This window comes from Syngnathoides biaculeatus, chromosome 23 (genome assembly GCF_019802595.1).
Source record: "Syngnathoides biaculeatus isolate LvHL_M chromosome 23, ASM1980259v1, whole genome shotgun sequence".
Taxonomy (NCBI): domain Eukaryota; kingdom Metazoa; phylum Chordata; class Actinopteri; order Syngnathiformes; family Syngnathidae; genus Syngnathoides; species Syngnathoides biaculeatus.
This window is the reverse complement of record NC_084662.1, coordinates 8277477-8304158: the sequence shown is the minus strand read 5'-3', so window position 1 is coordinate 8304158 and position 26682 is coordinate 8277477. Positions and strand designations below refer to the sequence as shown.

The 26682-nt window shown below is 46.3% G+C and overlaps 2 protein-coding genes across 5 annotated transcripts; one reads left to right on the top strand and one right to left on the bottom strand.

Annotated features, from left to right (window-relative positions):
• Nucleotides 1-222: 222 nt before the first annotated feature.
• On the top strand, nucleotides 223-10331 carry cdc40 (cell division cycle 40 homolog (S. cerevisiae)). Its single transcript, XM_061812502.1, has 15 exons — nucleotides 223-456; nucleotides 1187-1273; nucleotides 1576-1705; nucleotides 1798-1884; nucleotides 1977-2116; nucleotides 2664-2760; nucleotides 2905-3044; nucleotides 3230-3304; nucleotides 3392-3437; nucleotides 5295-5396; nucleotides 6390-6505; nucleotides 7503-7636; nucleotides 8624-8700; nucleotides 9814-9958; nucleotides 10143-10331. The coding sequence occupies exons 1-15, from the start codon at nucleotides 265-267 to the stop codon at nucleotides 10318-10320; spliced, it is 1746 nt and encodes a 581-aa protein (XP_061668486.1). The 5' UTR covers nucleotides 223-264; the 3' UTR covers nucleotides 10321-10331.
• Nucleotides 10332-11094: 763 nt separating this feature from the next.
• Nucleotides 11095-24774, bottom strand: LOC133496662 (probable methyltransferase-like protein 24). 4 transcript variants are annotated; one of them, XM_061812503.1, is made up of 6 exons: nucleotides 24427-24774; nucleotides 24252-24341; nucleotides 17176-17274; nucleotides 16848-16963; nucleotides 13202-13424; nucleotides 11095-11415 (listed from the first exon to the last, which is right to left on the bottom strand). In XM_061812503.1, exons 1-6 carry the CDS (start codon nucleotides 24631-24633, stop codon nucleotides 11095-11097), a joined length of 1056 nt encoding a protein of 351 aa, XP_061668487.1. In that variant the 5' UTR covers nucleotides 24634-24774. The 4 variants fall into 4 exon arrangements, with proteins under 4 accessions (XP_061668487.1, XP_061668491.1, XP_061668489.1 ...); XM_061812507.1 differs by lacking the exons at nucleotides 24252-24341; nucleotides 24427-24774 and adding exons at nucleotides 23585-23600; nucleotides 23761-23793 and having other exon boundaries at nucleotides 17060-17274; XM_061812505.1 differs by lacking the exons at nucleotides 24252-24341; nucleotides 24427-24774 and adding an exon at nucleotides 23761-23816 and having other exon boundaries at nucleotides 17060-17274.
• Between the last annotated feature and the right edge of the window lie 1908 nt (nucleotides 24775-26682).

Here is a 26682-nt window from a genome sequence, read left to right as displayed (position 1 = left end):
ATAACGAATTGAAACACTTAAAAACAAAATATATTTGTATTTATTTCTTTAAAAAAGAAACGATTGTTTCTTTTTTTGTTTTTCATTTGTCAAAATAAGGTTATACAAAAAAAAATAAACTATTGCCCGGCTTCACATTTTTATGACTTAAAACTTTACAGCCCTATTTTTGTTTTAGATTAATGAAAAAAATATCACTGAGCAATAAATTCAACCGAAGTGGTGTCACGTTACGTCACGTCCGGTGAAAGCACAACATCCAAGATGTCCGCCGCCGTCTCGTCCCTCGTTTCATACGGCAGCGATTCCGACTCGGAAAATGAGTCACAAGCCGACACTAGTACCAAAACAACGGACCCGTCGGATCCGGACGCAACGGTCCACCTCAAACCTTTGCAGCCCGGTTCGACGATGGCTTTGGCCGTGCTGAATTCCGCCCCCGAAGTTGCCGTCAAGGTATGCTAGTTGCTAATGGTTACTCAATCGTCTGTTTCACTGATTTATATGCTCACTTTTATTTTATTATCATCATTTCAAATCATAGTTCATTGTTTTCATGGGGTGTAAAGGAGAAATCTCGACAAGTAACTTGTTAAAGCGAATTAGAATTTCAGTCCCTGTCATTCCAATGGATAATCCAGAGTTATTGTGTTTTGTTTTGTTTTGTTTTTTTAAAAATCCAAATATCAAATAGGTGGTCCGGGGCTTAGGTTCGACCTGCCACACAATTTTACACTGCCCAGTCAAGCAAATAATGTGTATTAACATCATGTTTTGTGCAGAAATACAATTGCTCCTGGTTTTCACTTTCAATAACATTGCGATATTGTGTACATTGTAGTATTTTTTTGGGTACCAAACTCCCTTTTAAAGTAAAGTGAATAATAGTTTGCAGCATAGTGGATGACTGGTCAGACCGTCTGTCTCACATTTCTGAGGATCAGCGACCTTTGTGAGGATAAGCAGCTTAGATGATGGATGGATCGTTGAGTAAACAATGTTTTTAAAGGCTTCTGCTTTCCAAAGTAGTTGTCCAACAGTTTATAGTGTGTGTGTCATACTATGAGACAAATCTACATTTATTTGGGGACAGTAATAAACTCACCAAAAATGAATTTGACACCAAGGTTCCTCCATACTATACACGTTGACAATGTTTTCATTGATTCTGTACGTCTTGTTATAGGAGTCTGTTGAGACTGGCGTACATCTCGACCCCTCCCTGAAGGAAGTCACTTATAACCCGTCGTATGAAACCATGTTTGCACCAGAAGTAAGTGCCAATGATGCCAGTGGGAATGTTCTATAGTGCTTAGTGTTATTGATATGTATGCATGTAATTGCAGACACTGTAACAATATTCATCGCCATGTATTCTTTGTCTCCTGCAAAGACTGACTAATGTTACTCAGTTGGTCAGACTCGACAGAGGCAGTGCACAAAATAAATTAAGTATGCTAGTATTGATCATCAAACAATTGAAATGGAATTTGTAGCCATTTTGAATTTGATCACAGCTTATCAGTATTTCGCCCTCCACCCCCAAATAACAATGAATATGTTTTTCTCTCCTAGTTTGGACCGGAAAACCCGTTCAAAACCCAACAAATGGCGGCCCCGAGGAACATGTTATCTGGCTACGCAGAACCTGCTCACGTCAACGACTTCATGTTCGAGCAGCAGAGGAGGACCTTTTCGTCGCTTGGTGAGCTCTTGTCGGACTTCTGTCACCGGCCTGTTCGGCACATTTTCAATATTTTATTTCTTGTTTGTAACATTCTTCCCATCTCTCACAAGGCTACGCGTTGGATCCGTCTGTGGACACAAACCAAGTCACCGGGAGCAGTTACATCGGAGCAGTGGAGGAGGCTGAGAAAAATAACGGTAGTCCAGCGATATTTAGCCATACGAGTGCCCCACTTTTGTTTGTTTTGTTCGTTGCCACCTTATTTTTAAATATATTTTTTTTCCCCCAGGGTTGAACGTGTTTGAGAGCGCTTACAAGAAGCCAGACAAAAGGAAAAAGGTCAAAGGCGGCGACGCAGGAGATATCGACAACTACTTGGGACCGTGGGCGAAATACGTCGATGAGAAATCGGTGGCCAAACCCACCGAGGTGATGCACTCGTTGCTCTAATACCGTAATTCGCCCGCCTGGTTTTAAGCCTCACGCAGTACATTTGTAAAGGAAATACCATTTGGTACATACATGGGCCGCAGCCGTGTAACAGCTGCAAGCGCCCACATTGAAACATGAGATATTTACAAAGACACAGAGAGTTTAATGCTAGCGCTGCTATGCTAATGCTAACGCTAGCGCCATGCTAACAGGGCCGGTTAAAAAAAAAACATACTGGTAAAAATCACTGAGACGCGGCAGTAACACGCTAGCACAGCGCTAACAGGGCTGGACCGGTAAAAGTCACTTCCTCTGCACATATATTCCACCGCTCTCACTCGCTCGAGTGGCCCCTTGCAGCCGTGAGAAAAAAAAATACACAAATTAGCTGCATCACCGCATAAGCCGCAGGGTTGAACGCGTGTGAAAAAAGTCGCAGTTTATAGGCCGGAAATTACGGTAGTTTTTTTTTTTTTTTCCCCAAAAAAGGGCTAAATAGTTACACTATTGTAATGAATGAAATGTGATCGATTTCACGCTACAGGAGGAGAAGAAAGAGCTGGATGAGATCACGGCCAAAAGGCAAAAACGAGGGAGGAATGAAGATGAAGCTCCGGCAGAAGAGAAGACCATTCTTCATGGTACATCTTTATTTTCAATAGAGCACTTCAAATTATTCGAATTATTTATCGTTGCAGCGTGACGTTCTTCAACTGGATATTGAGATGATGGATTATGAAGATATTTCACAGTCAATTTTTGTTTTTGCTTCTTCCCCTTTTCAGTCAAAGACATGTTCGATTACCAGGGCAGGTCCTACCTGCACATCCCGCAGGACGTGGGCATCAACCTGCGTTCTTCCGAGGCGCCGGACAAGTGTTACCTGCCCAAAAAGCAAATCCACGTCTGGTCTGGGCACACCAAGGTGAGTAGAGGACGCCCGGAGCTCGCTGACTTTGAACCCGTCGGTCGGCATCATAGGCAAGCAAAGACTCGTTCGCCAAAACTTTGCCTTGCGGACGTCGAAGAAAACTTCACTCATTTGGGATTTTATGAGGTTCTCATCAACTTACGTGACACGAATTTCCCGTCTTCCCGCACGTCTCGCAGGGGGTCAGCGCCATCCGACTGTTTCCACGTTCAGGTCACCTTCTTCTTTCCAGCTCCATGGATTGTAAAATTAAGGTAATAAGCAGCGATCGGTGGAACAGGGGAGCGCTAAGACAAATCAATATGCTCCAAATTTTTTGGTTTCTCGCCGTCTGCCTGCAGTTGTGGGAGGTGTACAACGAGAGGAGGTGCATACGGACGTTTATTGGTGAGTAAACGATCCCGATTCAAAATGGGTGCAACTGTATTCCGCAGTTAGTTTTGCATGCTCTTAACGACATATTTCGATGAACATATTGGTAGAGGAGCACTCGTGAGCAAGGATGGGATGTTGTTTTTTTTCTACCGTGTTTTTCTGCGGGGGAATCGGGCGAGCGGGGAGAGCTGCGGGGTTAATGCGAGCGGGTCACTTTCAACAGCCTCCTGCGGCGATGTCAGGCTGGCTGATGTTTTACGGCACACTTCTGCTTGTCAGCTCCCTCGCAGAACAACGTGCATTATTCAACAGCCCGCCGATGACGAGACTCGCGGCCTCGAGAGGACACAGAACGAGAGATTTTTAGTTTCGCTTCCGGATGTTACCCCGCTATCAGATGTCATTGGAAGAGTGCGCTTTTTATTTTGGATTCATCGCATATTTAATGTACCGTAATTTCCGGCCTGTAAACTGCGACTTTTTTTTCACACGCTTTCGCCCCTGCGGTTTATCCGGCTAATTTGTGCATTTTTTTTCTAACGGCCGCAAGTGGGCACTCGAGCGGAAAAGCTAAGAGTGAGACTAGTGGAAGTGTATATGCCGAGGAAATGACTTATACCGGTCCGGCCCTATTAGTGCTGCGCTAGCGTGTTCCTGCTGTGTCTCAGGGATTTTTACCGGTGTGTTTTTTTTTTTTTTTTTTTAACTGGCCCTGTTAGCGCGGTGGCAGCGCTACCGTTTGCATTACCGTGACGCCGCTAGCGTTAAACTCTCTGTGTGGCGTCTTTCTTTTTAAATATCTCGTGCTTCAATGTGGGCGCTTGCGGTTTTTACACGGCTGCGGCCTATGTATGTACCAAATGGTATTTCCTTTACAAATGTACTTGGTGGGCCTTATAACCAGGTGCACTCTGTAAGACGGGAATTACGCTAATATTAGCGTGTATCCTGGTATAGTGTTCTGGGAGTCGGGAATTCATTAAATGGTAATACCGGTTGTTGAAAAGCCATCCTCCCATCCATTTTCTTAGCTGCTTATCCTCACGGGGGTTGCGGGAGTGCCGGAGTCCATCCGAGCTGTCAGCGGGCAGGAGGCGGGGTACACCCTTAAGTGGTTGCCAGCCAATCGCGGGGCACATGGAGAGAAACAACAGTCGCACTCACAATCCACCAAGCCCTGCTACGAGAAGCAAAAAAAAAAAACTGTATAATTGACCCTGGTGGCAAAGCACTACTTTTGTCGAAATGTATAGCTGTTCAACTTTCCTCAGTGGTCGAGATGCTGTGATTAATCGGGCCACAATATTTTAACATAATTCGTTATGAGAGCAAACAGAGTACATGTTTTGTTTTTTTTTTTTTTGCTCCACTTATCACTTAAACATTAAGAAGTGATATTTCACGCTAACGAGTATTTTTCAGTACCGGACTTGTTGAAATTCCACCATTTAAAAAAAAAAAAAAAAAAAAACGGGTCTCAAGGGAATCCGCATTATTGAATGTTAATATCAATGCGGTACGTGTATTGATTTTTTTTTTTTAGGCCTCCTGTTGGTAGTTTTTAATGTCAGCGTGGATACAAGCGGTCACGGTCGTGGCGGCCGTGTTGTCTTTGAGGGAGAAAAAGCTCATTTCGGGAGTTAATCCCACTTTCATGTGCCGCAGCTCTGGCTTCCTCCTTTGTCCCAAACCTCCCTCATTACCCCAGATTTTTACACTCCTCGAATAAACGTGATATCAAAGGCGGGCGGTCGGGGAGGAAACGGTAATGAGACAAAAGGGAGGGGGTTGAGGGGGGTGTACTCAGAGTCACTTTACGGAAATTTGGCTTTTGCGTTCATCGACGGTTTTCCTCATTTCTCGTTCTAGGCCACAGCAAAGCGGTGCGAGACATTTGTTTCAACAATGGCGGCAATCAGTTCCTCAGCGCCGCCTACGACCGCTACATCAAGCTCTGGGACTCTGAGACCGGTAAGCTAGTGCAACGCTTAACACCTGCAATCGGGAGGAACATCCGTAACTTTCTACAGTGGTACATGTATTTCATTTTCATTATTTCCGGGGGGGGGTGGGAAATGCATTTTGAAATTAGAAATTAGTCAAAGAAAAAGCGCCACACGGTTCCACTATCAATTGGGCGTCGTAGCTAATGAAGTGACTGAATAGAATCAAGCAAATGCAGCCGCGTTTCAGCTCAGTCGAGAATAATAATCGACGATTTGCATGCAGTGTAAGAAGATGGCATAAGAAGGCACGCATTGAGTATTTTACATTTAAAGCCTAAAAGTGTTGTTCGTACAGATATTTAGTGCAGTTATGAGGTCACTACCACATCAGCATAAGTTAGTGATAGACTCGGTTGGAAATCGAGCACAACCTGGAGATAGATAGCAGTGATGGAACACAAGGCTCTATCCCGGAACCACAGATTTTCACATTATCCTCATTGTAGCGGTCACAATGACTTACCGTACAAGAATGGATACAAGGTCCAACTCCAGTTCCTGGTGAGAAACACACCAAAAGTCGCAATGAAATAATCAACTGTTTAACTCTTGACATTTTTTTTTCCCGTTTAAGCATGATAGAGTGGTTAAGAAACTCCTTAAGTTCATTCCAAACATTTCGGGGTTTTTTTCGGGGAGGTTGGGAGAGATTCTCATTCGGGCGACCGTTGGCGCGGAAGTACTTTTTATGTCAATATTTCCCATGATGCGTACACTTCACTGCTGCATTAGCGTACACTGGTGAAAATATTTTAACTTGCCTCCAAATTCGTTACGCGACAGGACAGCTTGTGTATATACTGCGCGGTTTAGTGGGAAATGTGGAGTTCCTCTACAGCAGAGGGCAGTAAAGAGTTACCCCACCCTTGTTGGTGCAGCTGGTCCAAGTTTTATCATCATCGGCCAAGGTGAGTTTGAAGTGTTGAGACCGATTGAAGTCTACTTTTTGCATCCGCAGGAAAATGCATCTCCCGCTTCACCAACAAGAAGGTGCCCTACTGCGTCAAGTTCAACCCCGACGAAGAAAAGCAGAATCTTTTGGTGGCCGGCATGTCAGATAAGAAGATCGTCCAGGTAAGGGGTCCGCTCCCCCCCCCCCACCGTCCCCTTTCCGAGTACTGTCCACGGGCGCAACTTGTCTCCGTGCGACCTTGTGCCCAAAGCGGCGTGAAACGCTCCCCTGTTCTGGCCGACAGTGCAGCGCCGTGTTCGCTCGTGTGTGCCTTGCACAACGGCGAGCGAGCGTGAACTGACACAAATGACAGGAAAAAAAAAAAATGTTGCTTCACGTCCACAAGTACAAGGACGTACGTGTTACGAGGAGGTTGAACAGCAGCAGAGTGTTAGGGGAAAATGGCCGCTTTTATTCTCACTGCAGTATAATTATTATTTTTTTTTATTGCCAATTTCACCCTTTTGAACAATGACCTGTTCCAATTTTACCGAGACGAATAAAGCCAAAATTTAAAAAAAAAAAAAAAAAATACAGCCACATTTCTTGTATTGAAGTCACATGAAAAAGGAATAAAAAAAAAATAGTCAAGTTTTCAAAAATAAAGATGCAGTTATGAGCAAAAAGTTTTGAGAGTAGCATCCAATTTTTTTTGTACAAAATAAAATCAAAGTTTGGGAATAAAGTATTTGATGGAGAATACGTTTTAAGACTTGACAGAATATATTTTTTCCCTAAAATATACAAGTTCAGAGAATTAAAGCATTATTGCGGGGGGAAATAAATATATATATATTTTGTGATAAAAGATGAAGTTGTCATTTACGGGGAAAATCTTCAATATTTGGAGAATGCACTTTTTTTTTTAACTTAAAGTTGTATTAGAGTGGTGTGCTTCTTTTTAGAAGAATTAAATGATAAGTGGTAGAAATGTAAATGAATGAATAAGTATGTATAGTTTTAAATATTACAAAACATATATTACCACTCATTCTTTTTAATATACCACCTTTATTCCAAGTTGTTGTGCTGCATTTCCATTTGTAATTTTGATGTTATTCATATTTTGAATATAATACGCAACTTCTCATTGCGGTTTCCGGGGGTCTTTTCTGCCAGTGGGACATCCGAACGGGCGAGGTGGTCCAGGAGTACGACCGTCACCTGGGCGCCGTCAACACCATCACCTTCGTGGACGAGAACCGGCGCTTCGTCAGCACGTCGGACGACAAGAGTCTTCGAGTTTGGGAGTGGTGAGCAAATGATGAAAGCACAAAAACCGGGGCTGTCGTCATCAAAATCGGGCCGCATCGCGCTGGGAGCTGTTGTCAATTTTCTTCGGTCATTTCGCAGGAACGAGCTCGTTTCTGTTCGTAGCCTTGCACGCCGCAGCTAAAATGGATGAACTCGTTAATAATAAAAAGATTTTCACCCCGGGATTCAGGCAGCCTGGGAGCAACGGCGGCGAGCGAGCGCTATGATCCGTCAATTTCTTAGCCGCTTATCCTCACAAGGGTCAGGGCACACCCTGAACACTTTGCCAGCCGCTCACAGGGCACATAGAGACAAACAGTCACGTGTAGGCGCAATTTAGAGTGTCCAATTAATGTCGCATGTTTCTGGGATGTGGGAGGAAACCCACGCCGAACCCAGGACCTCAGAACTGTGAGGCCCACGCTTTCCCACTTACGCCCCTGTCTCAATAACATCTGATTCAACATTCTCGTGGTAACTTTCTAACCATAAAATGGACCCAGAGAGGGATCCTTTTTCAAAAGATCATTTGAAGAATATTTTACCACGATATCATAGTTTTAACTATGTTTTGAAAACTACAGACACTGCGATTAAATACACAAAAATAAAAAGTAGTGACATTGGTTAACTTTTCTATTCCTGTTTGAATGGGAAACGTTCACAGACCGCGTTCAAAATTGGGATGCGTGCGCGTTTCCGTGGCAGCAGAAGGCTGTCCCCGATGTTTCTCATCTAATGCGCTCTCACACACACACACACACAACGTCAGGCGTTACGCGCTTGACGTAAAGCGGCGCCAACACATTTGCTGGCATTAGCGTCCGCCTCGCGGCCCATCAGCAAGCCGTGGTGACGGTGCAATCAAAGTCTCGTGGCTTCTAAGGAACCGCCCAACCTGCTCCGTCGCTCTCCGTCTGTGGTGGGATGTTGCTCGAGTCTGCCTCTGTGGTTTTCTGATCTTGTGCTCGGGACTTTCTTTTCAGGGACATCCCCGTGGACTTCAAGTACATCGCCGAGCCCAGCATGCACTCCATGCCGGCGGTGACGCTCTCTCCCAACGGTGCGTAAAAGAGCCGAGTCGGCGGCACCCGGGTCGTCGCGGCGGTAGCCGGGCAGGTTGATGAGCGAGTGACACGAGAACGATTGGGTTCGAGCAAAGTTCGCTTCAGTTGTCTCCTTTGCGTGTTGCGACAATTTTGGACAGTTTATCAGTCGCTGCGCGGAATCACACTCGCAAATCTGCACAATCGAGCAAGAAAAATCACGCGCGGAAAATTTGTTACGCGTACAAATGCACAGATGTCGAAAGACGTCGCTTATTTTGTGTCGTCTTGACCAAAGTTCCCTCTAAGCTGCGCGACTGCGCAATTGCGCACTCGTCGCACTCTTAACACGGAAGCACACAGTCTCTAACGACGAGCTGCTGCTCAGCCTACTTCTAATTCCCATTTTACCTGACACCGCCCCCCTCTGCTCTTAAAGGGGTACACTCATAATTCCAAACAGAACACACACCCGCAACTATATATCTGCGGGCATGACTGACCATGCCTGTACATTTTTCAAATGCGAGTGACTGGTTTATACGGTGAAATCCTCCATATTCACGGTAATTTGCATCTTTATAGATTTTATTTATTTATTTTTTTTGGAACTTATCAACTGTTATTAAACATCTCGCCTGCTTTCCGCCATCTTGGGGGCATCGATCGCCAATTAGAAATCCTTTGGGCTTGTGATTTGCTTGCGTATTTTTGCCATAAAAAGTGTCAGAACCACTGTATGACTAATTTTTGGGACATCAGTCAAGCTTTAACGAATGATCCCAGAAATCTGCCTCTTGCCCTCCTTTAGGCTGTGTTATTAATATTTGGCGCATCATGCAGCCCTTCTGAATTATGCATCTGATGCCACTCAGGTTTCCACTTTGACCAAAATGCCCCCCCCACATCTCCTCTTTGTCACTTCCACTGCCCACCGCAAAAGAGGCTGATGACATTTCTTGTGAATTATTAATTGAATGTTTTTTTTCTGACAGCAGAAGCAAGAATCTTGACTTGTATGTCAACTGATCATAAACGAATGAACGATGACTCATCCGTGGTTTCTTTGGCGGTGTGCAGTTCTCATGTTAAAAATCAATTTTTTTTTTTTGTTCCCCTTCAAACCCAAGGTAAGTGGCTTGCGTGCCAGTCCATGGACAATCAGATTCTGATCTTCGGAGCCCAAAACCGCTTCCGACTGAACAAGAAGAAGATCTTCAAGGGCCACATGGTTGCCGGCTACGCCTGCCAGGTGGACTTCTCCCCGGACATGAGGTAAGATGGCAAAAGTCAGATCAGAGTGAAAAAAACTAAATGTTATATTATGTAAAAAGTCATTTTTGTGCTATTAAGAAGCTTAATCTTCTTAAAGCCTTTTCCTAAATCAGTTCAGTCAGATTTAATTGTCCGACATTTGCATTGGCTGTCACCCCTGAATATTTTGCTCCCATTTTCTCAGCTACGTCGTGTCGGGCGACGCCGACGGGAAACTGAACATCTGGGACTGGAAGACCACCAAGCTGTACCACAGGATCAAGGCCCACGACAAGGTGTGCATCAGCGCCCTGTGGCACCCCCACGAAACCTCCAAGGTCATCACCTGCGGTTGGGACGGCCAGATCAAACTCTGGGACTGAAAACGTCTTCGAGATTGCGAGTAGCGAAAGCCACGAGGACTGGCATCCAGTCTTGCTGGCCCAGGGGGATTTTTGTACCCAACGGGTTTTACGTTCTTGTATAAAGATGGCGTTGCGTCACGCATTTTATTTTGCATTGTTCAGTGTAGTTTATATTTTGAACATGTTTTTTTTTTTTTTTTTTTTAAATTTATGCCCCCTTTTGTGGAATTAATAAACTGTCTGGATTTTACCCGTCATCTGTTTTTATCGCTCATTTTCAAAAACAAAAGATAGTTCATTTTTTTTTAGCCTTGCGTTTCATTTGCAAAGCCAAAACAATCAAACTGGCCTCCCTCGTTTTTCTCCTGCCTGCATCTTCCGACACGACGGAAGCGTTCTTGACCTCGTCGTCGAGGACGGAGCCACAGCTCCTCTCCTCTCGTGATTCATGTGGCTCTTAAGTCCTCCCTACAGAACAAGAACGGATTTCGTGCAAGCAGCATCCATCTCTCGCCAACCGCTTGGCACATTTACGTTCCCACCGCGTTCAACTCAGGCGAGAAGAAAAGCCTTCAGGCCGGAAGTCACCGCGGGCTTAAACTGAGCCGAGGTCGACTTCGCTGAGAAATCGTCCCGCGGCGGAAACCGCAGCCGAGATTAGATAGCGGCGTACGCGGCCTCTGGCGAAGGTCGGGACGGGCCAGGAGAAATGAAGCCGTCCGATAAGTAGCTTGACCGAAAGGTCAGTCCGAGCTGAGAGAGGCGCTGGCGGCGGCTTGTTTGCAAATCCGCTTATTCGACGGTCCGCCGCGTGTTCACCCAAGCAAAGGTGTAGGCGCCGCTGGCGTTCGGGACGTTCTTGCGCAGAAAGACGCGCGGTCGCGCCGGGTCGCCGTGCACGCGGAAGAGGCGGAAGTCGGCCATTTCCAGCTCCTTCAGCAAGCTGAACCAGTAGCGTACCACGGAGGGGTCGTCCCCCGCCACCTCGAAACCCGCCCAGTGGAGGTGAACCTCCAAAAGCAGTTGACCGACGGAGTCCAGAACTCCTTCCAGGATTAAGTTCTCCAGAATCTTCCACTCGGCACTCTCCATGTCCGCTTTCAGTACATCCACCTGAAAGGGAAACGGTACCGTCATTTCCGGCCTCCGAGCCGCGACTCCCCCCCCCCCCCCCCCCCCACGCTTTCAATCTAATTTGTGCCACAAGGGGGGCACTCGAGTGGAAGAGGTAAGAATGTGACGGGTGGAATATATGTGCCGAGGAAGTGACTTTTTCCGGCCCTCTTAGCGCTGCACTAGCATTAGCGCTGTGTTAGCGTGTTGCTGCTGTATTACTGGTGTGTCTTAATTATATTTACCGGTAAGTTTTATTTTAACCGGCCCTGTTAGCATTAGCGCGGGGTTAGCGCTAAACTCTGCAGCGTTTTTCTTGTGGCGTACGTTTGTATCAAATGGTATTTCCTTTACAAATGTGCTCGGTGAAGCTTGTAACCAGGTGCGTTCTGTAGGCCCGGAATTACGGTACTTCATCAGTTCTTGCATCACCACCACTGAAAAACCACGACGCTGCCTGTGTTGTGGACTGTTGATTGGTGAAGCATTTAAAAAGTGCAACGGTTACATTTTATTTTGCACTTTGCTGTGATCGTTTGGACTGAAGGGCAATCTGACAAGGCTCACGTACTGTAGAACCTTTTGGTCCGTGGGGGGAGAGTTTTAATTCCATTGCTGTCTAAGGTCTCAGTCCCGCTCGTTGCGGGTCTATTTTAAGTGGTCTCTGTGCGACTGCCTGAGGTAAGTTGGGAGAGCTTGTATCGATTGGCACTTTTAGATCCGTCCGCTCATCTAAGGACTCTTTCGTCCTCCGTCCATCTGGCATCAATCCATCCAGGCCACCATCTTTTCTCTATCCAGCCAGTCAGTCTTTAAATCCTTTGCCATCTTTCACTTTATCATCCGGCAATCCATCTTTGATCATGGTCATCCATCCATCCATCCCGCGAAAATCTCCGCTTTCTACGTCACGGGTGTCCAACCCGAGGCCCGGGGGCCACATGCGGCCGGCCGCATGATTTTATTGGGCCCGCGAGGGCAAATCACCCGTATTAACTTCTGTGATTCTTGTGAAAATCCGTACCAAAATTGTTATAGATCTCAAATGATAACGTTGAGGTACTGTAAGCATCTTTTTTTTGTTGCCAAACATAACCTTGGTTCCTGATTCCAAAACCTGTTCAGAAATTTCATGTCTAAATATGATGAGGTGATTAAAGATATTTATGGTTTCACAGTGATAACGGCCCTCTGAGGGAAAGCATAGCTACAACGTGTCCTGCCACAAAGTTGAGTTTAACACCCCAGTTCTACGTAGTCTCGGGGTTTGTTCGCCAACCGTCTTCAGCCATTCAAAACTTTTCCGGCTGCCCTGCATCAGTCGTTCTTGGTCTTTCCCAACGATGTACTGTCCGTTTATCTCTCAGCTATTATTTCTCGATAGTTTTTATTTCCCGCGAACGAGATGCGATCCCCGAGTCCGACCCCCGGCGACAAGAGCCGCCGTTTGAGCTTCTCGGCGGGGTTTGGCTAACGCGTCCACGGTTTTAAGTCTGCGCGAATTGCACGTTCTTCGGCGCAATCAAAGCGGTCGGGGAAGCGGAAGCCGGCGGTCGTGCTGACCCGCCGGGCTCGTCGTCATTAAAACTCCGTTCCGAGGACGACTGATGTGTGACCGATAAGCGCCCTCGTCTGGTTAAGTGGTAGCGCACGCCAAAAAAGATCTTTTTAAGAGTCATGAGCGGTTGTGCAATGCTGGGATTCGTCTGGGACTGAATTAATTATGGCGACGAAGAAATAATTCTCAGAATCTTCACCCGTTCTTTGCGGTCCATCTCTTTCTTACCTTTCTGTGACCAAAGTCGTTGAGGACGGCGGACAGTCTCTTAGCGTACCGCCGACGCTGGGCGCTGACAGCGGGGTTGGGCTCCCTCCAGTCCAAGGACAGGCGGTGGAGCCACATTTCGTCGCGCTGCTGGTGCGCCGGCTGCAAACCGGGATCGAAGCAGTGGACCCCGCACCCGGACCTCGCGAGGTAGCGTTCCAGGTTCCGCTCATCCGGCCCCAACCTGGAACCCGGACACGATGAGTTAGTGGTGTAGAGCGAGGGTTCTGGACTGGCAAACGGTTGCAAGGCGGAATTTGGGTTCTCGCTCTTGTCCTTTTCCTTTGAAAATATGCAATGTCAATTTCAGTTTATCTGTTTATGCCACACGTTCTTCTCTCGCTTTTTTTTTTTTTTAAATCCTCCCTCTGCCCCGAGCCCCCGTCTCCATACTCTCCCCCGTGTCTTGTTTGTGCGTTGACTGTGTTCTGTAATTGCGGGGAGGGGGGCGGGGAGACCCCATTTCGCAGTCCTCATCTTTCACATATGAGGCCCCAGATTGCGGGAGCATGAATGATGCATCGGATGCGAAACGGAGAGGCGACGCGATGCACTAAATATTTGATTGAGAGTTTTCCTCGCGCTCGGCGGGGGCCTTACGGACGTGAACGACACCTCGAGACGGCGGACTCTGCGTCGGTTCTCTTCCTTTAGTACACGGCAGGCGTGTACGTATGCATTTGGGCTCTGCTTCAACACAAACGTGTAAAGAATACTCTTTTATAACCGATATTACTGCGGCACAGATTGTCATGAAGAACTGCTTATTTTCTTTTGATTGCATCATTAAAATCCTTGAAGGTAAACTCATTTCCCTTCATTGCAATTTTACCACGCCGTTATTTTTCAGCAGATGTTGAACCGCCGGGCAAGCGACGTCCCCCCGTTCCGCTCCGAGGCGCGTTCGTCCCCCGGAGTCGCCGCTCATCTATTAATATGGAAATAGCTTTACTTGTGTCAAACTTCAAAAAAAGCGCTCAAAGGTAGCAGACTTCAGCGGTTCGAGCGAGGACACGGCGCTTTCATCGACGCGCACGGTTTGCGGATTGAACGACGTCCCTTTTGAAGTGCAGGTTTACGCCGGGCGGTCGACTTCGGCTTTAGACTCGCTAAACCGGAACAGAACTCGGGAGACGTGGACGCTCGCGGTGCCTGGGATAGATTTAGAAGTGTGATTTAGGTCACATGTAGGACAGCGTAAGAAAAGAATCTGGTCTTCAGAGAATGGGACGCATTTACTTGAACTCTTCCGCCAGCCTCGTTCCCAAATATTTCAGCTTCCGTCAGTGTTGGAGGCTGAGGCAAAAACAATAATAATAAAAACAGTTATGCTACTTCAGGTACATTCGTCACACATTTTTTTTTCCCCACTGTCGGAGGTCGTAAAAAAGCACTCCTACAAAACGGGACACGACTTCAACGGTCTAATCGCCGCAAGTAAGTCTCCAAAGAATGTTAAAGGGAAATAAATTCAGGTGGTCCGGATTAACAATGCACCCAATCGGTCCAAAAGGTTTCTCGGATTTATCCTCATCTGATGAAGAAGTCGCAGTATCGGTTGGTCGGGAAGACGCAGGAATACGTCCATACAGATGTGAAGCCGTGGCTGTCAATAATGTTGAATATTCGGATGGTTCTTCGGACGGGATGTGACGCGGCGTCCGATTAGCGCTTCCCGATCAACCGATTCTGCCATTTCTTCATCAGATGAGGATGAATCCGAGAAATCAGCCCCGGCCGGCCACAACTGTTTCCCAACGTAAGCGAGCCTTGGTTGCCACGCCTATTACGTGCCATCCGCGCACGTAGGTCAAAATGGCGGGGCACATGAAAATTCATAATTGCCGATAAAAATCTTCTAAAAAAAAAAAAAAAAAACATTAACTGAGAGATTAACATCACATTGTCAAGGTACAGTAAATATGACACGACCTTTTGAATACACGGTTAATCCAAACCACCGGAATTTCCCTTTCACCGGAATTTACCTCTGCTAAATATTCATAATTGAACCGAAAAAATGTTAGTTTCAAACTACAGACTGCAGGCTGACTTGTGGTTATGCAAGATCTCGGTTCTGTTGCGCATTCTCTCAGGTCCGACGTCAGGGGCGTTCGACCTCCCAACTTGAATGGAGGAAGGAAACCTGGCTAAAAGTTGGTCTGGATCTACAAGGGGACGTCACAAAAACTCCTGATAAAACGCGGAGGCAGTCCAGTCCAGTCCATCTTTCTGTAAGCCGCAGACAGAATCCTTTTTGCATCATTTTCAACACCCGACTCGATTCCGCTGCTCGCATTGATGCGCCGCCCGTGGCTCAGAACTCAAACTCCCAAAGGATCTGAGCGCCCAAAAGTACCCGGCGAGGTAGCGTCACGCCAGAAACTGCAGTCGCTGACTGAACCACCGTAAGAAGATGAACCGCCACACGGTCCGGTGGGATCCGTTCCGACTTGCTTGAGGGAGACTGATGAGGATTGGAGGGTTGTCTCGCCTCTCGTTACCGACAAATTAAGAAGCGGAGGTAACGACGGACGCGGCGAGCGCGAAGCCCCTCGGTGACCAATTATTCACCGACTTGCATCGCATTTGAAGGCGGGTTGGACCGCCACGACATGAAACGGCGAGATAACGTACGCCGCGCGGGCCGCGGTCGGGCACCGACACGCGGCCATCTTTCTTTTTATGGCACCATTGAGGGGCGGAGCTACAGTTGCAAAAGATTCTGTCCAATATGGATATCGTGGTCAGATGTTCCATCATCTCACATAGTCTGGTACCAACTTTTTGTTTGCTGATCCAGTATCAAATCCTATTGTAGCTGTCTGCTAAAGCGGCATTCATATTGCTATTGTCTCGCTTTGATAATTGGGTATTAAATATTGATTCTGTCAATGTCGGCTGATCCTGAATTAAACAAATGGATATTGTTAACGGTCAGTATCAAATATCGTGTACATTTCTCTGATCATCTGGTAGCAAATATCACTAAAGTTTCTGTCACATAAGCATGTATCATCGATTTTGTAGCTGTCTGATAAAGCAATATTAGATATCGCCCCGATAATTCAGTGGCAACCATCGCCGATCAAATATCGCTATTATGGATTTCAGTGCGTCTGGCCGCGCACTGCTCTACTTTGCGACTGTTGTCATCAACAACGACAAAAAAAATGGTGAGAATATCATATCATGAGTTCAACTCATCCTGGAACCCACAGGTGTCAAAGTCGAGGCTCGGGGGCCAGATCCGCCCCCCCCCCCCACATGATTTTACGAGGTCCGCGAAGGCAAATCTTGCGTGTCAACGTCCACGTTTCTTGTGAAAATCTGTACCAAAATTTCAAATTGTCATAGCATAAATAATAACGTTGAGGTATTTTAAGCATTTTTGGCGTTACCAAACATGAACAATGGTTGAAAAACCCGCTGACTTCTGATTCCAAAACTAGTTCATTGATTTCATGTGTAAATATGATGGAGTGATGAAAGATTTTTATGGTTTAAGTCATAACGGCCATCCGAGGGAAACCATAACGACGACAAAAATGAGTCGGACGCTCCACCAAGCCGACGCACGTTTGTGTCTACGTGTGCACTGACTCACCCAAAAGAGTAAACCCTGCAGTTCTTGTGTCGCATGCTGTGAGCCAGACCGTACTTCGGGTCCAGACATACGGCCCAGCCACGGTCTGGGTCCACATGGGGACTTGTGCAGGACACCTGGACATATGGACATGCTGTCACGCGTCACAATAAGCACTCTTGCAATTTTGCTTGAAGTTTGAAGGGAAGCCATAGATAGGTAGGTTAGTAAACCGGTTGGCAGATTAAGGTGTTCAGTCCGCAGTCCAAAGGTCGGCGGGTTGACGAGTCACTGGCGACATGAGATTGGTGGTGGTCGGTCAGTCAACAGAAGTAGGCGGCTCACTCGCCTGAGGAGTCGTGATGTATCGGAGAAAGCGTTTCGCTTCCTCCTCTAGCGAGTGACTCGGTCCGGCCCACGGCTGCAGCTTCACGTGCCAACGGCGCACCTGCGTCACGGAATCAGCAAGCGGCAGATCGTTAACACGACGAGCGTTCGACAAATCCTCAGCGAGGACAGGAAAGCAAGTTGGTGGCATTCTCACAAATCCTATTATTTGAAAAATGTACGGGTGTGGTCAGTCATGGTTTGTGTTCTGTTTGGAATTATGGGCGTACCCCTTTAAGAGCGGAGGGGGGCGGTGTCAGGTAGAAGTAGGCTTCCGTGTTTAACTGCGCTGGATTGGTTTTCATGTGCGCCAAGTGCGCAGCTTAGGGGGAACATTGGTCGAGACTACACAAAATAAGCAACGTCTTTCAAGAACTGGATTCCAACTCGTAACAAATTTTACGCACGTGATTTGTCGTGCCCGTCAAATCGCAGTGACTGCTTAAACCACGCACAAAAGTAGGCTGCAACGTTTTCAGGAAAGGTTTTTTTTTTGTTTGTTTCTTTCTTTCTTGCGTCTGCAATGCCCAAAGTTAACCTCGCACTATCGCGACGGGTAAATCGGTTCTGCTCTTCATACTTCGGCGCTGCCTGGCAGTTATTTACAAACCGGGAGACGGCGTTCATCTCGCTTCAAGGACGGCTGGCGCTCGGGAGTACGCGAACTTGGTGTCCTACTTCCGGAGTCGTCCCCCCCGCCTGTCAAGGTTGGAACACGACGACTGATCGCAGGGCGGATTATCCGGGACGACGGACTCCCTGGGATTCCGGAGTGCGAGTTAACGGCGGGATTTATTTGGGGCAATGCAAATATGGATTCCCTCAAACCTTCGCCAAGGAGAAAACGTGGACCACCTTTATTTTGAGGCTCTCGCTTTATCAAAGCCGCTGACGAACCGATTCAGTTTCCATCGTTTCCAAGGGCGAAATTGTTTTGAAGGCCAGACAAAGCTACGACCCCCCCCCAGCACCTCACACTTCATGTTTGTATGCATCCATTCCGGCGCAAGTGATCTGTGATGGAATTGGAGGCGAGCCCAAATGTTCACCCGGGCAGCAACAAATCGTCATCACCTCTGAAGAGGCCAAGGGAGCAGATCCTCCCTCACAAGAGTCTGGACTCACCGGACCTTAAAAACCACTAAAAGCATAAACACCCGCGTGTTTTTGGGGGGGATTCTATTTTTTTTTTGGTACGCCGCACGTCCACATGTGGGCGGAAGCGTGCGTGACTCGTAGCCGGGCCGCGACGGACGTGCCGAGACATCGAACGCGCCTCGAGCTGGGAAAATCCGCAAAAACGTGCCATGCAGACCTTCTGGACCTAAAACTCTTTCTTTATTTCAAGTCCACTGGCGCTCGGAAATCGGGAAGGATTCATCCCTTGGCCTTGTTTGATTGACTCAGTGAGTCATTAGCACAATGATTGTCCCTCGATGTGGCCGCTTGAGAGTGCCTCGTTGTCCTTTTTCCCCCCATGATTTTCAAATCTCTTTTTTTTTTTGAAATCATTTAAATTTGTCACGGGTGTTCTTCTCTGTGCTGTGTCAAATCTACAAGACAGATTTTTCCCTTTACAGGGACTTTCCTAGTCATTGATTTCTTTTTACACTTGTACGACGCACACAAGTGTAAGAAAGTGACATAAATAGCCATAAAGAATCATCTCAGCTTTGGCTTTTAATACTGCGTCATCCGTTTTGAGGTATATTGCGATAAGCGCGTCAGAAAACGGGGGGACGGATGTAAGTGGGATTGAAGAGAAGGATTAATTTTGATCCTTTTTAATAAAGGCTGATCTTTTCTATTTTTTTCAGCCGCGACGGCTTGCAGAGCGATTCCGGGTAGGAGAAGCGACCGGAACGACGGACGCGTTTACAAGACTCGATTAGTCGTCGCGTCCGCCCACGTGCTGCCACTTCAAGCCGATCCCAGACCAGCGTGTGGGCGTGTAATTTGCGCCATCGCCCGCCTGTCAACTGCGCATGCAGCGGGGAAAAATACCGTCAGCCTGAAACTGGAGGACGAAAGTTATCCCCCCCCCCAAAAAACCCGAGAAGGAAAACCAAGGAAAAGAAGTCCTTGTCTTGTGCCGTTAGATCACGTGTTGCCCGTAGCACGTGGGCGGGCAGGAGATTGCCGTCCAAACGCGTTCCCGCTGCGCTCGCCTTCCTTGGACGCCGTCCCGGGCGCCGCAAGATGTCTCCTTGTGAGCGGCACGCTAAGCGCCATGTGGCCAACACGGCCTCCGAAGGAAGCCCTCGGCTCAAAAATAAACACTAATGCAAACTTTCGGGCAGGTCCTGACCATGTTGAGCACGTGCGTCCCTCAAGGCTGTATCCTAAGCCTACGATTGTTGGCCCCAAACATTGAGAGAGTATAGAAGATGCTCAGGCTGAGACTAAAATATTCAAATTTCCTTCCAAAAAGGGGAAAAAAAATATATCTTAGAGTTACTGCAAAAAGTGAAAAAAAGAGATAATTCCGTTTTGCACTACTTTACCCTTAAAATGGCAGACTTAAAGGTAAATTGTTGGAAATACTGTCGGTCTTTGCGTAAAGTTTGCTATGACAGTAAACATCAGCGTATTGCTGCCCCCCCCCCCCCCAAAAAGGTCACGATCACGTTATAACATGAAATTTTTCACGTTATAGTGTGGTTAATTATACGTTATCCTGTGAATCATTTCATGTTATAACCTGAAAAGTTTCACGTTACGTTTCATGTTATAACATGATATGCTCTGTGTTATAACGTGATTTGTTTCATGTTATAACGTAGATTAAATTTACGTTATAACATAGAAAATCAATCAATAAATTTCACCCCTCCCGGCAAAAGGCAATTACATCTGGTTTGGGTGGGTGGAGACATTTTAGAGTTACATATCAAACATATACATTCCCGTATATCTACCCAGATCGTCTATAACACTCGATCTATACTAAAAAAAAAAATGATTTAAGGCTGAAAAAGAAGACGCACGTTCATTGGGCTTCGCCGAATTGGCCCTGAACCGGAAGTTATTGCTTTGAAACGGCGCGTCTTCCTGTGTCCCACCCTGGAATGAGTGACCACAAGGTCGCTACAGGATGACGCCAACTTTTCAGGTTATAACGTAGAACTTGTTAGGTTTTACCATGATACATTTCATGTTATAACATGATAATATGTGGTTCATTTCATGTTATAACATGAAACATCCACATTATAACGTGAAGCATATCACGTTATAACGTCACGTTTTTTTGGGGTGTGGCAGCAATACACGCACACACAACACACCATCTCGTATGTGGGTTCACAAGTTGAATCTTTTTGCTGCGAGCGCGTCGGTGATGTGCGCGGCGAAGACGGAAGCCGCGGCTTTGCTTTCAATGCACCCATTCAAGTGAAGGGTTGGGGTCGCGGGGGGGTGGGGGGGGTGTCTCGCGGGGGCGGCGGCTTTTGGGGAATTTGGTGGAATGCTTCCAGGCGAGATGTGCGAGGGGAGAGTTGTACCACGGAGATTCTCCCGGGAGCGTTCCGCACTGATTTTTCTTTTTTTTTTTTTTGTCTTTGGGCCGACAACAGAGCAGCTTTTGTTCAGCGAGCGGGTTCGACTTCTGCTTGGGCGACGACGGCCTTTTGCGGCGACGCGAACGATCGACCGATCATCCAAACTGTTCTCTTGATGCCCGCTTCCAAATTCAGCAGAGAACGTGGAGGAGATGTCGGACTCTTGTGCGTGTTTCCATCAGCATAGGCGGCTCGTTCTCTACTTGAGCACCTGCAGTTTGTTCACACGCGTTGGCCTTTTTTTTTTTTTTTTGGGGGGGGGGGGGTGTAAGCTTTGTGACCAGTTCAGAGCGTACCTCGCCCCCTGCCCGTTGACAGCTTGGATAGGCTCCAGGGCTCCCAGCGACCCTTGTGAGGATAAGCGGCTAAGAAAATGGACGGATGATATTATCCATCCCTTGTCAGCGGCGCTTGTCCCGGTTTGGGTCGCGGGGGCGCTGGAGCGCATCCCAGCAGACTTCGAGCGGAAGATCGGTCGCCAGTTGGTCACAAACCACACGTAGACGCGGACGACCGTTCGCACCGTCACTGAGTGGAACTTGAACCCACGCTGCCCGCACTGAAGGGAGGCAAGTGGAAACGCGACACCATCAGAATGAAATTCAGGATCATTTGAGAATACAACAATATGTATCTTTTTAAAATAAAAATAAAAAATGCCCAATTATAATCGGGGCTTTTTACTGCTGGGGGAAAGCAGCAATTATGGAAAAAAAAAAAAAAAAAAAGAATTATTTTTAATGATGATGACAAACATTTTGTCACCGTGAGTGGAATTGGGATATTTGGTGTTACCTACTTTTAGAATGTTTAAACTTTTGTTCCAATGTATTTGAATAAAGATTGAAATATATGAATCAATAATTCAGTTGATCTTTTCCAATCGTACATGCAGTGCAGAGCAGTGTTAATAAATATCGATATTAACCCTTTCTAGGTCACCAATTCAAATCCCATCAAACTGTTGTAGTACAAGATTGCATTCATTTTAAGTTGGGTTTTTTTTATTCATTATTGTTGCACACTTTTCAAATATAAATTATATTTTTTGTGATTATTGAATGAATCTTTATGGTATCCCCTGACTAATATTTGATATTTATTCTGTGAAGACACACAGGTTATGTAAAGCATTTAATCTGATGCTCAGCATTTATGATTTTTTTGTTTGTTGTTGTCATTTGTTAATCTCTAAAAATTGTCTGGCCACCCGGGAACGGTCGAGCGCGTGACCCCCGACGGCGCGTCTCCTTCCAGGCCGCCATCTCGTGCCAGCCCGCCCACCCGCTCGCTCGGTCAAAGGTGGCGGAGAACTGAGCGCGGTCACACCTTCGGGATTAGACGTGGTACAAAATTTTTTTTTTTTTTTTTAAATGGATTAGACGGACACGTCGCTCCGTCCTCTGCAGACGCGTTTCGGGTCAGCGGCTTTTCGTTCTCGCTTCAATTCCGCAGGGGGTCGCAAAAGTGTCAGGAGGTGTTGTTCACGGACGCTGCGTGCCGAATAATCGCTTAGCAAACGACAAAAATAAAATATTGCGCAGCGTTGACAGCGGCAGGCTGGAATCCTTCTTACCTGAGCTGCTGATTATGAAATGAATTTTATGCATATCGCTCCAGAATGACTTCCACTCTTGTGGCGGTCTGTGGATGTGCCGCCAAAGTCATCACGGGCGGCTGGGCGCCGTTATTTGTGTCCGGCGAGTCGAAAAGGGACGACGGCGCTGCGAGAAGAGTGCGGAATGTGACGCAAAATGGCAGCGGGCCTCCCCGTTAGGGATGCGTTTTCGTGGCGCCGACGGCATCAGCCTGTCGTCAATTGGCAATTTGGTGGCTTTACGGGCGATATCGCTTGCGTTCGGCGCGATTTCAAACGGCTCCCGATTGCCTTGATAACGCGTCTGTCGCATTTCAGACTACTTTCAACACCCTGGTCCGTGTCCGGCTGAAATCAGCCCATCAGAGGGTAGCCTCTGTTGGATAAAATGGACCGTACGCCCCGGTGCTCAAGCAAGTGCTCGCTTACTGTTTTATGCCGTTCATTCAACAAAATTTCACATGAGGCTCCCAGTTTGATCCCAGACCTGCCTGTGTGGGTTTCCCCCCCACTTCCCAAAAACACGCAACATTAATTGGACACTCTAAATTGCCCTAGGGTGTGATTGTGAGTGCGACTGTTTGTCTCTATGTGCCCTGCGATTGGCTGGCAACCAGTCCAGGGTGTACCCCGCCTCCTGCCCTTTGACAGCTGGGATAGGCTCCAGCACACCCCGCGGCCCTTGTGAGGATAAGCGGCTAAGAAAATGGATGGATGGATGGATGAAATCACGACGCGCATTTACTGGCGTTCTTGGTGGGAGAATCGAGCGCTTCCGTTTTCGCACTTCACACTTTATACTAGCAGTCCTCAACGTCTTTCGAAACTGAACCCCCTCCGTGTACTAGTGCGCTTTTTGTCCACACTAGTAACAAAATGCAGTCTTTTATTGACTGACTGGCTGGCTGGCAGCTTTCCCAGTCATGCTATTTTTTCCCCACCAACGCTCAGCGCAGCTCCGCTTGCCTTTAGGCTTCAATAACGATTGATGGTTGGGTCACGGCACCTGCGTGGGACGCGGCGCCGTTTCAGACAAATGAACAACTTGAAAGTGGCTACGACTCTTAGCACACCTTAGCCTCTAACAAAAGGAGTACGTTCCGGAAGTGGTATTATTTTGTAAGTCGAAGCGCGTTTTACATACCTCATCCATTCCTAGCATAAAATAAGCAAAGTACATGATGTAAAGAATAATGAAAATTATGTTCATTTACCTTTAGCGATGGCCGACTGCGAAGAGAAAGGTGAGTGACATGGCGGGAGGAAGGAAGAGGAGGCGAACGTTTGACAACCGAGAGAAAACACACACATACGAAAGTAGGCAGGAACATAACTTGATGAAGAAAAATAAACAAACTTACAAAAAAAAAATGAAAAAGTTGTACTTTACCAACGTGTGCTAGCATGATTCGGTGAGTCAAGTGACGGAGACAAACGCAAAGCGTCACGGGAAATGATTGACGGCCCTCCTAGCCAATGGGATGCCAGGATAATGGTCAGAGATAGCCAATGGGAGAGAAGGCTATATCACGCCATTTTCAAAACAAGATGCAGGATGTTTACGTTCGGTTTAATTTGGGGGGCTGCGAATGATAACTAGAGACAATATTTTCCGGAGGAGGCGTTTCGTAGTAATTTTTTATTTACTAGAGACGTTCGTAAGTAAAAGTATTGTTTGACGTTTTGGTGCATTTTAAACGCCCAACTGCATATTAAATAAGCTAACCTTGGTCATCTATTTACGATGTGTATTGACACCACAGGAAGCCGCCATGTTGTTTTTTTTTTGCACGATAGAAACTTTTTTTTTCGCATGTTTGCTACGCAACCGCCACATCGAATGTCATTTAGCAGTTTTGAGGATCGCGGAGCTTGGCCCACCTTTCTCAGCTGCTCCCCGTGCGAGTCTTCGTCGCCCCTCCCGACCGTGTTCGTGGCGGGCGCGGTCCCGGTGCGCGGCCCAGGTGGGCTCTGCAGGTAGAGGCGCAGGCTCACGCACACGGCGGTGAGCAACAAGAGCCAACGCAGCAACGGATTCATATCCCTCCCCCCTCACCGGGGTCCGGTCCTCTTCCGGGGACCCGAGTCCGCTCCCGCGTGGACGTGCGACGCTGTTAGGGGAATACTGTACGAACTTGGGGGAGGACCTCCACGGCCGCTCGCATTTGGAGAGCCTCCTCCCCTCCTCCCCTCCTCCCTCCTCCTTCCTCGCCGGGTGCCCACGCGGGGCAATTTTCCCTTTGTGCTCATCACTCACTATCATACATTTTCAGAAATCCATTACAAATGATCATTTTGCACGTGCAATAAACATGCTGTCTTGAATGTTTTTTTGGTTATTTTGTTCTATTTATTTATCTGGTTAATTTTTATTTATGCATACATATTTATGTTTTATTTTCCGATGGACGGACCTATTGTCTTATTTTGCATTGTCTTTTATATAATTGTGTTTCATGATGTTGTTTTTTGATTATATGATTTAAATGTTTATTTTTTTCATCGACTTTGTTGTAATGTGATTATTATATTATTTATTTTATTTTATGTTTATTACATAATTTTCACCCCCCATCGCCAACTCATGAATACTGTATGAATGAACAAATAAATAAATGAAATGACAACCTTTGCTACCGCCTAGCGGTAAATTCTGAGCACTACAATTTTCCGTTGATTCAGGACAACCGTACACAAAAGTGTACTTTGGGGTGATCAGGTAGCTACACGCCTAGATTTTAATACATACATAGATTAAAACATTTATTAAATAATGGAAAATGTAAATATACATCTTGTCTGTTTTTCTGTATGTTTTATACATACATTTTCGAAAATGAAACGAGTAGCAATATAGATTTGTTTTTATTTCATATTTTTTGTGCAATTAAAAAAACAGAATAACATTCATAATTTTCCGATTCATGCTCTGTATCAAAAGTAGCAAACTGATGTGAAATTTTTTGGGTTGTATTTTTCCGTCGTTTGGATGGTTTTTCCCAAAATGGGGCGGGGCCAGGTGGTCACATGACCGCGACGCTGACTCGCTCCTGTTTTTCTTTTTCCCCTCCAAAGGGCCCACCGGTGACCTTTGACCGGTTCCCCGCACTCGGTTTTCAAACCTGACCCCAAAAAGCAAACATTGTCACTGCGTATTCGCTCTTCACTCAAGTTGTGGACAACTTTGGCGGAACTCAGAAGAAAAAACACTAATAAAGAAAATTAAAATTTACTGGAAAAGTTCGTGTTTTTAAAACGTTATTAGTATGATTAAAAAGCAGACATTTCTTAAATGCTTGAAATAAGGAAATTAAAGCAACACAAAATTTTTCGTCAAATTAATATAATAATAATAATAATATGGAAAGTGGAGCAAACATTTCATACAAACAGTGTGGAAAAAAAAAAGACTTGCATGCAAACACATCCCCATCCCTGCCCCATTTTGGGGAAAAAAAAAAAAAAAAAAAAAAAGCTGTTTTGGCTCACAAAATTAAATATATAAAATATAAAAATAAACTCAATCACAAAAAAAACTATGAAAAAAAATTATAAAAAGCATACAAGCACGCTATTTTTACAATTACAAGCTTATTCAAGTTAAAAAGGTTTTCATCTTGTCTTTTTGTTCTTATGTTATGTTCCAGAAAATGCAAAAGTTTTTTTTTTTTTCCCAAACTTTTTGGGAGCGCAGGCATGCACCCAAATGTTTAAAAATGCCTTTTTTTTTTATTTTTTTTTTAACCGATCCACAAGACTACCTTAGCATGTTACTTGTTGTTGTTACTTCCTGTCGCTGGCTTTAATTTTTATGATCCTTTTTGTGGCAACAAAATGGAGCGTCATTTGTTTGGGTGGAACGGAATGGAACGGTTTGTTTTTCTTTTTCGTTGTTCAAGCAGACGGCAAACGCCTCAGCTGTGACGTTCCGGCCCGATCTCGCCGTGACGGCTGCCTGTTGAGTCAACTTTAGCTCTGTTGAGTCAACTTTAGCTCAAACTGTTAATTATTAACCAGGCGCTCTCATTGGTCGCCTCCAGCAAAAAGAGAGGTCATTTTATTAAGTACCCGGCTGCCAACATGCAAAATGCGGGTGAATTTTAGCCGACGTGGGTAACGGCGCCTCTCCCAGTCGCCACATTGGTGGGGTGCGTTTTGATCCGAAATGCTAGAATCGACTACGGTACCTCAAAAGGTTTAATCGTCAACCCCCAGCCAACCCCCCCCCCTCCCCTTCATTAATTAAAAACGTTTATTGAAGATGTCGTTGTGACGGATTAGAATGCTGAGTGGCTCGTGAGTCTGGGAAACC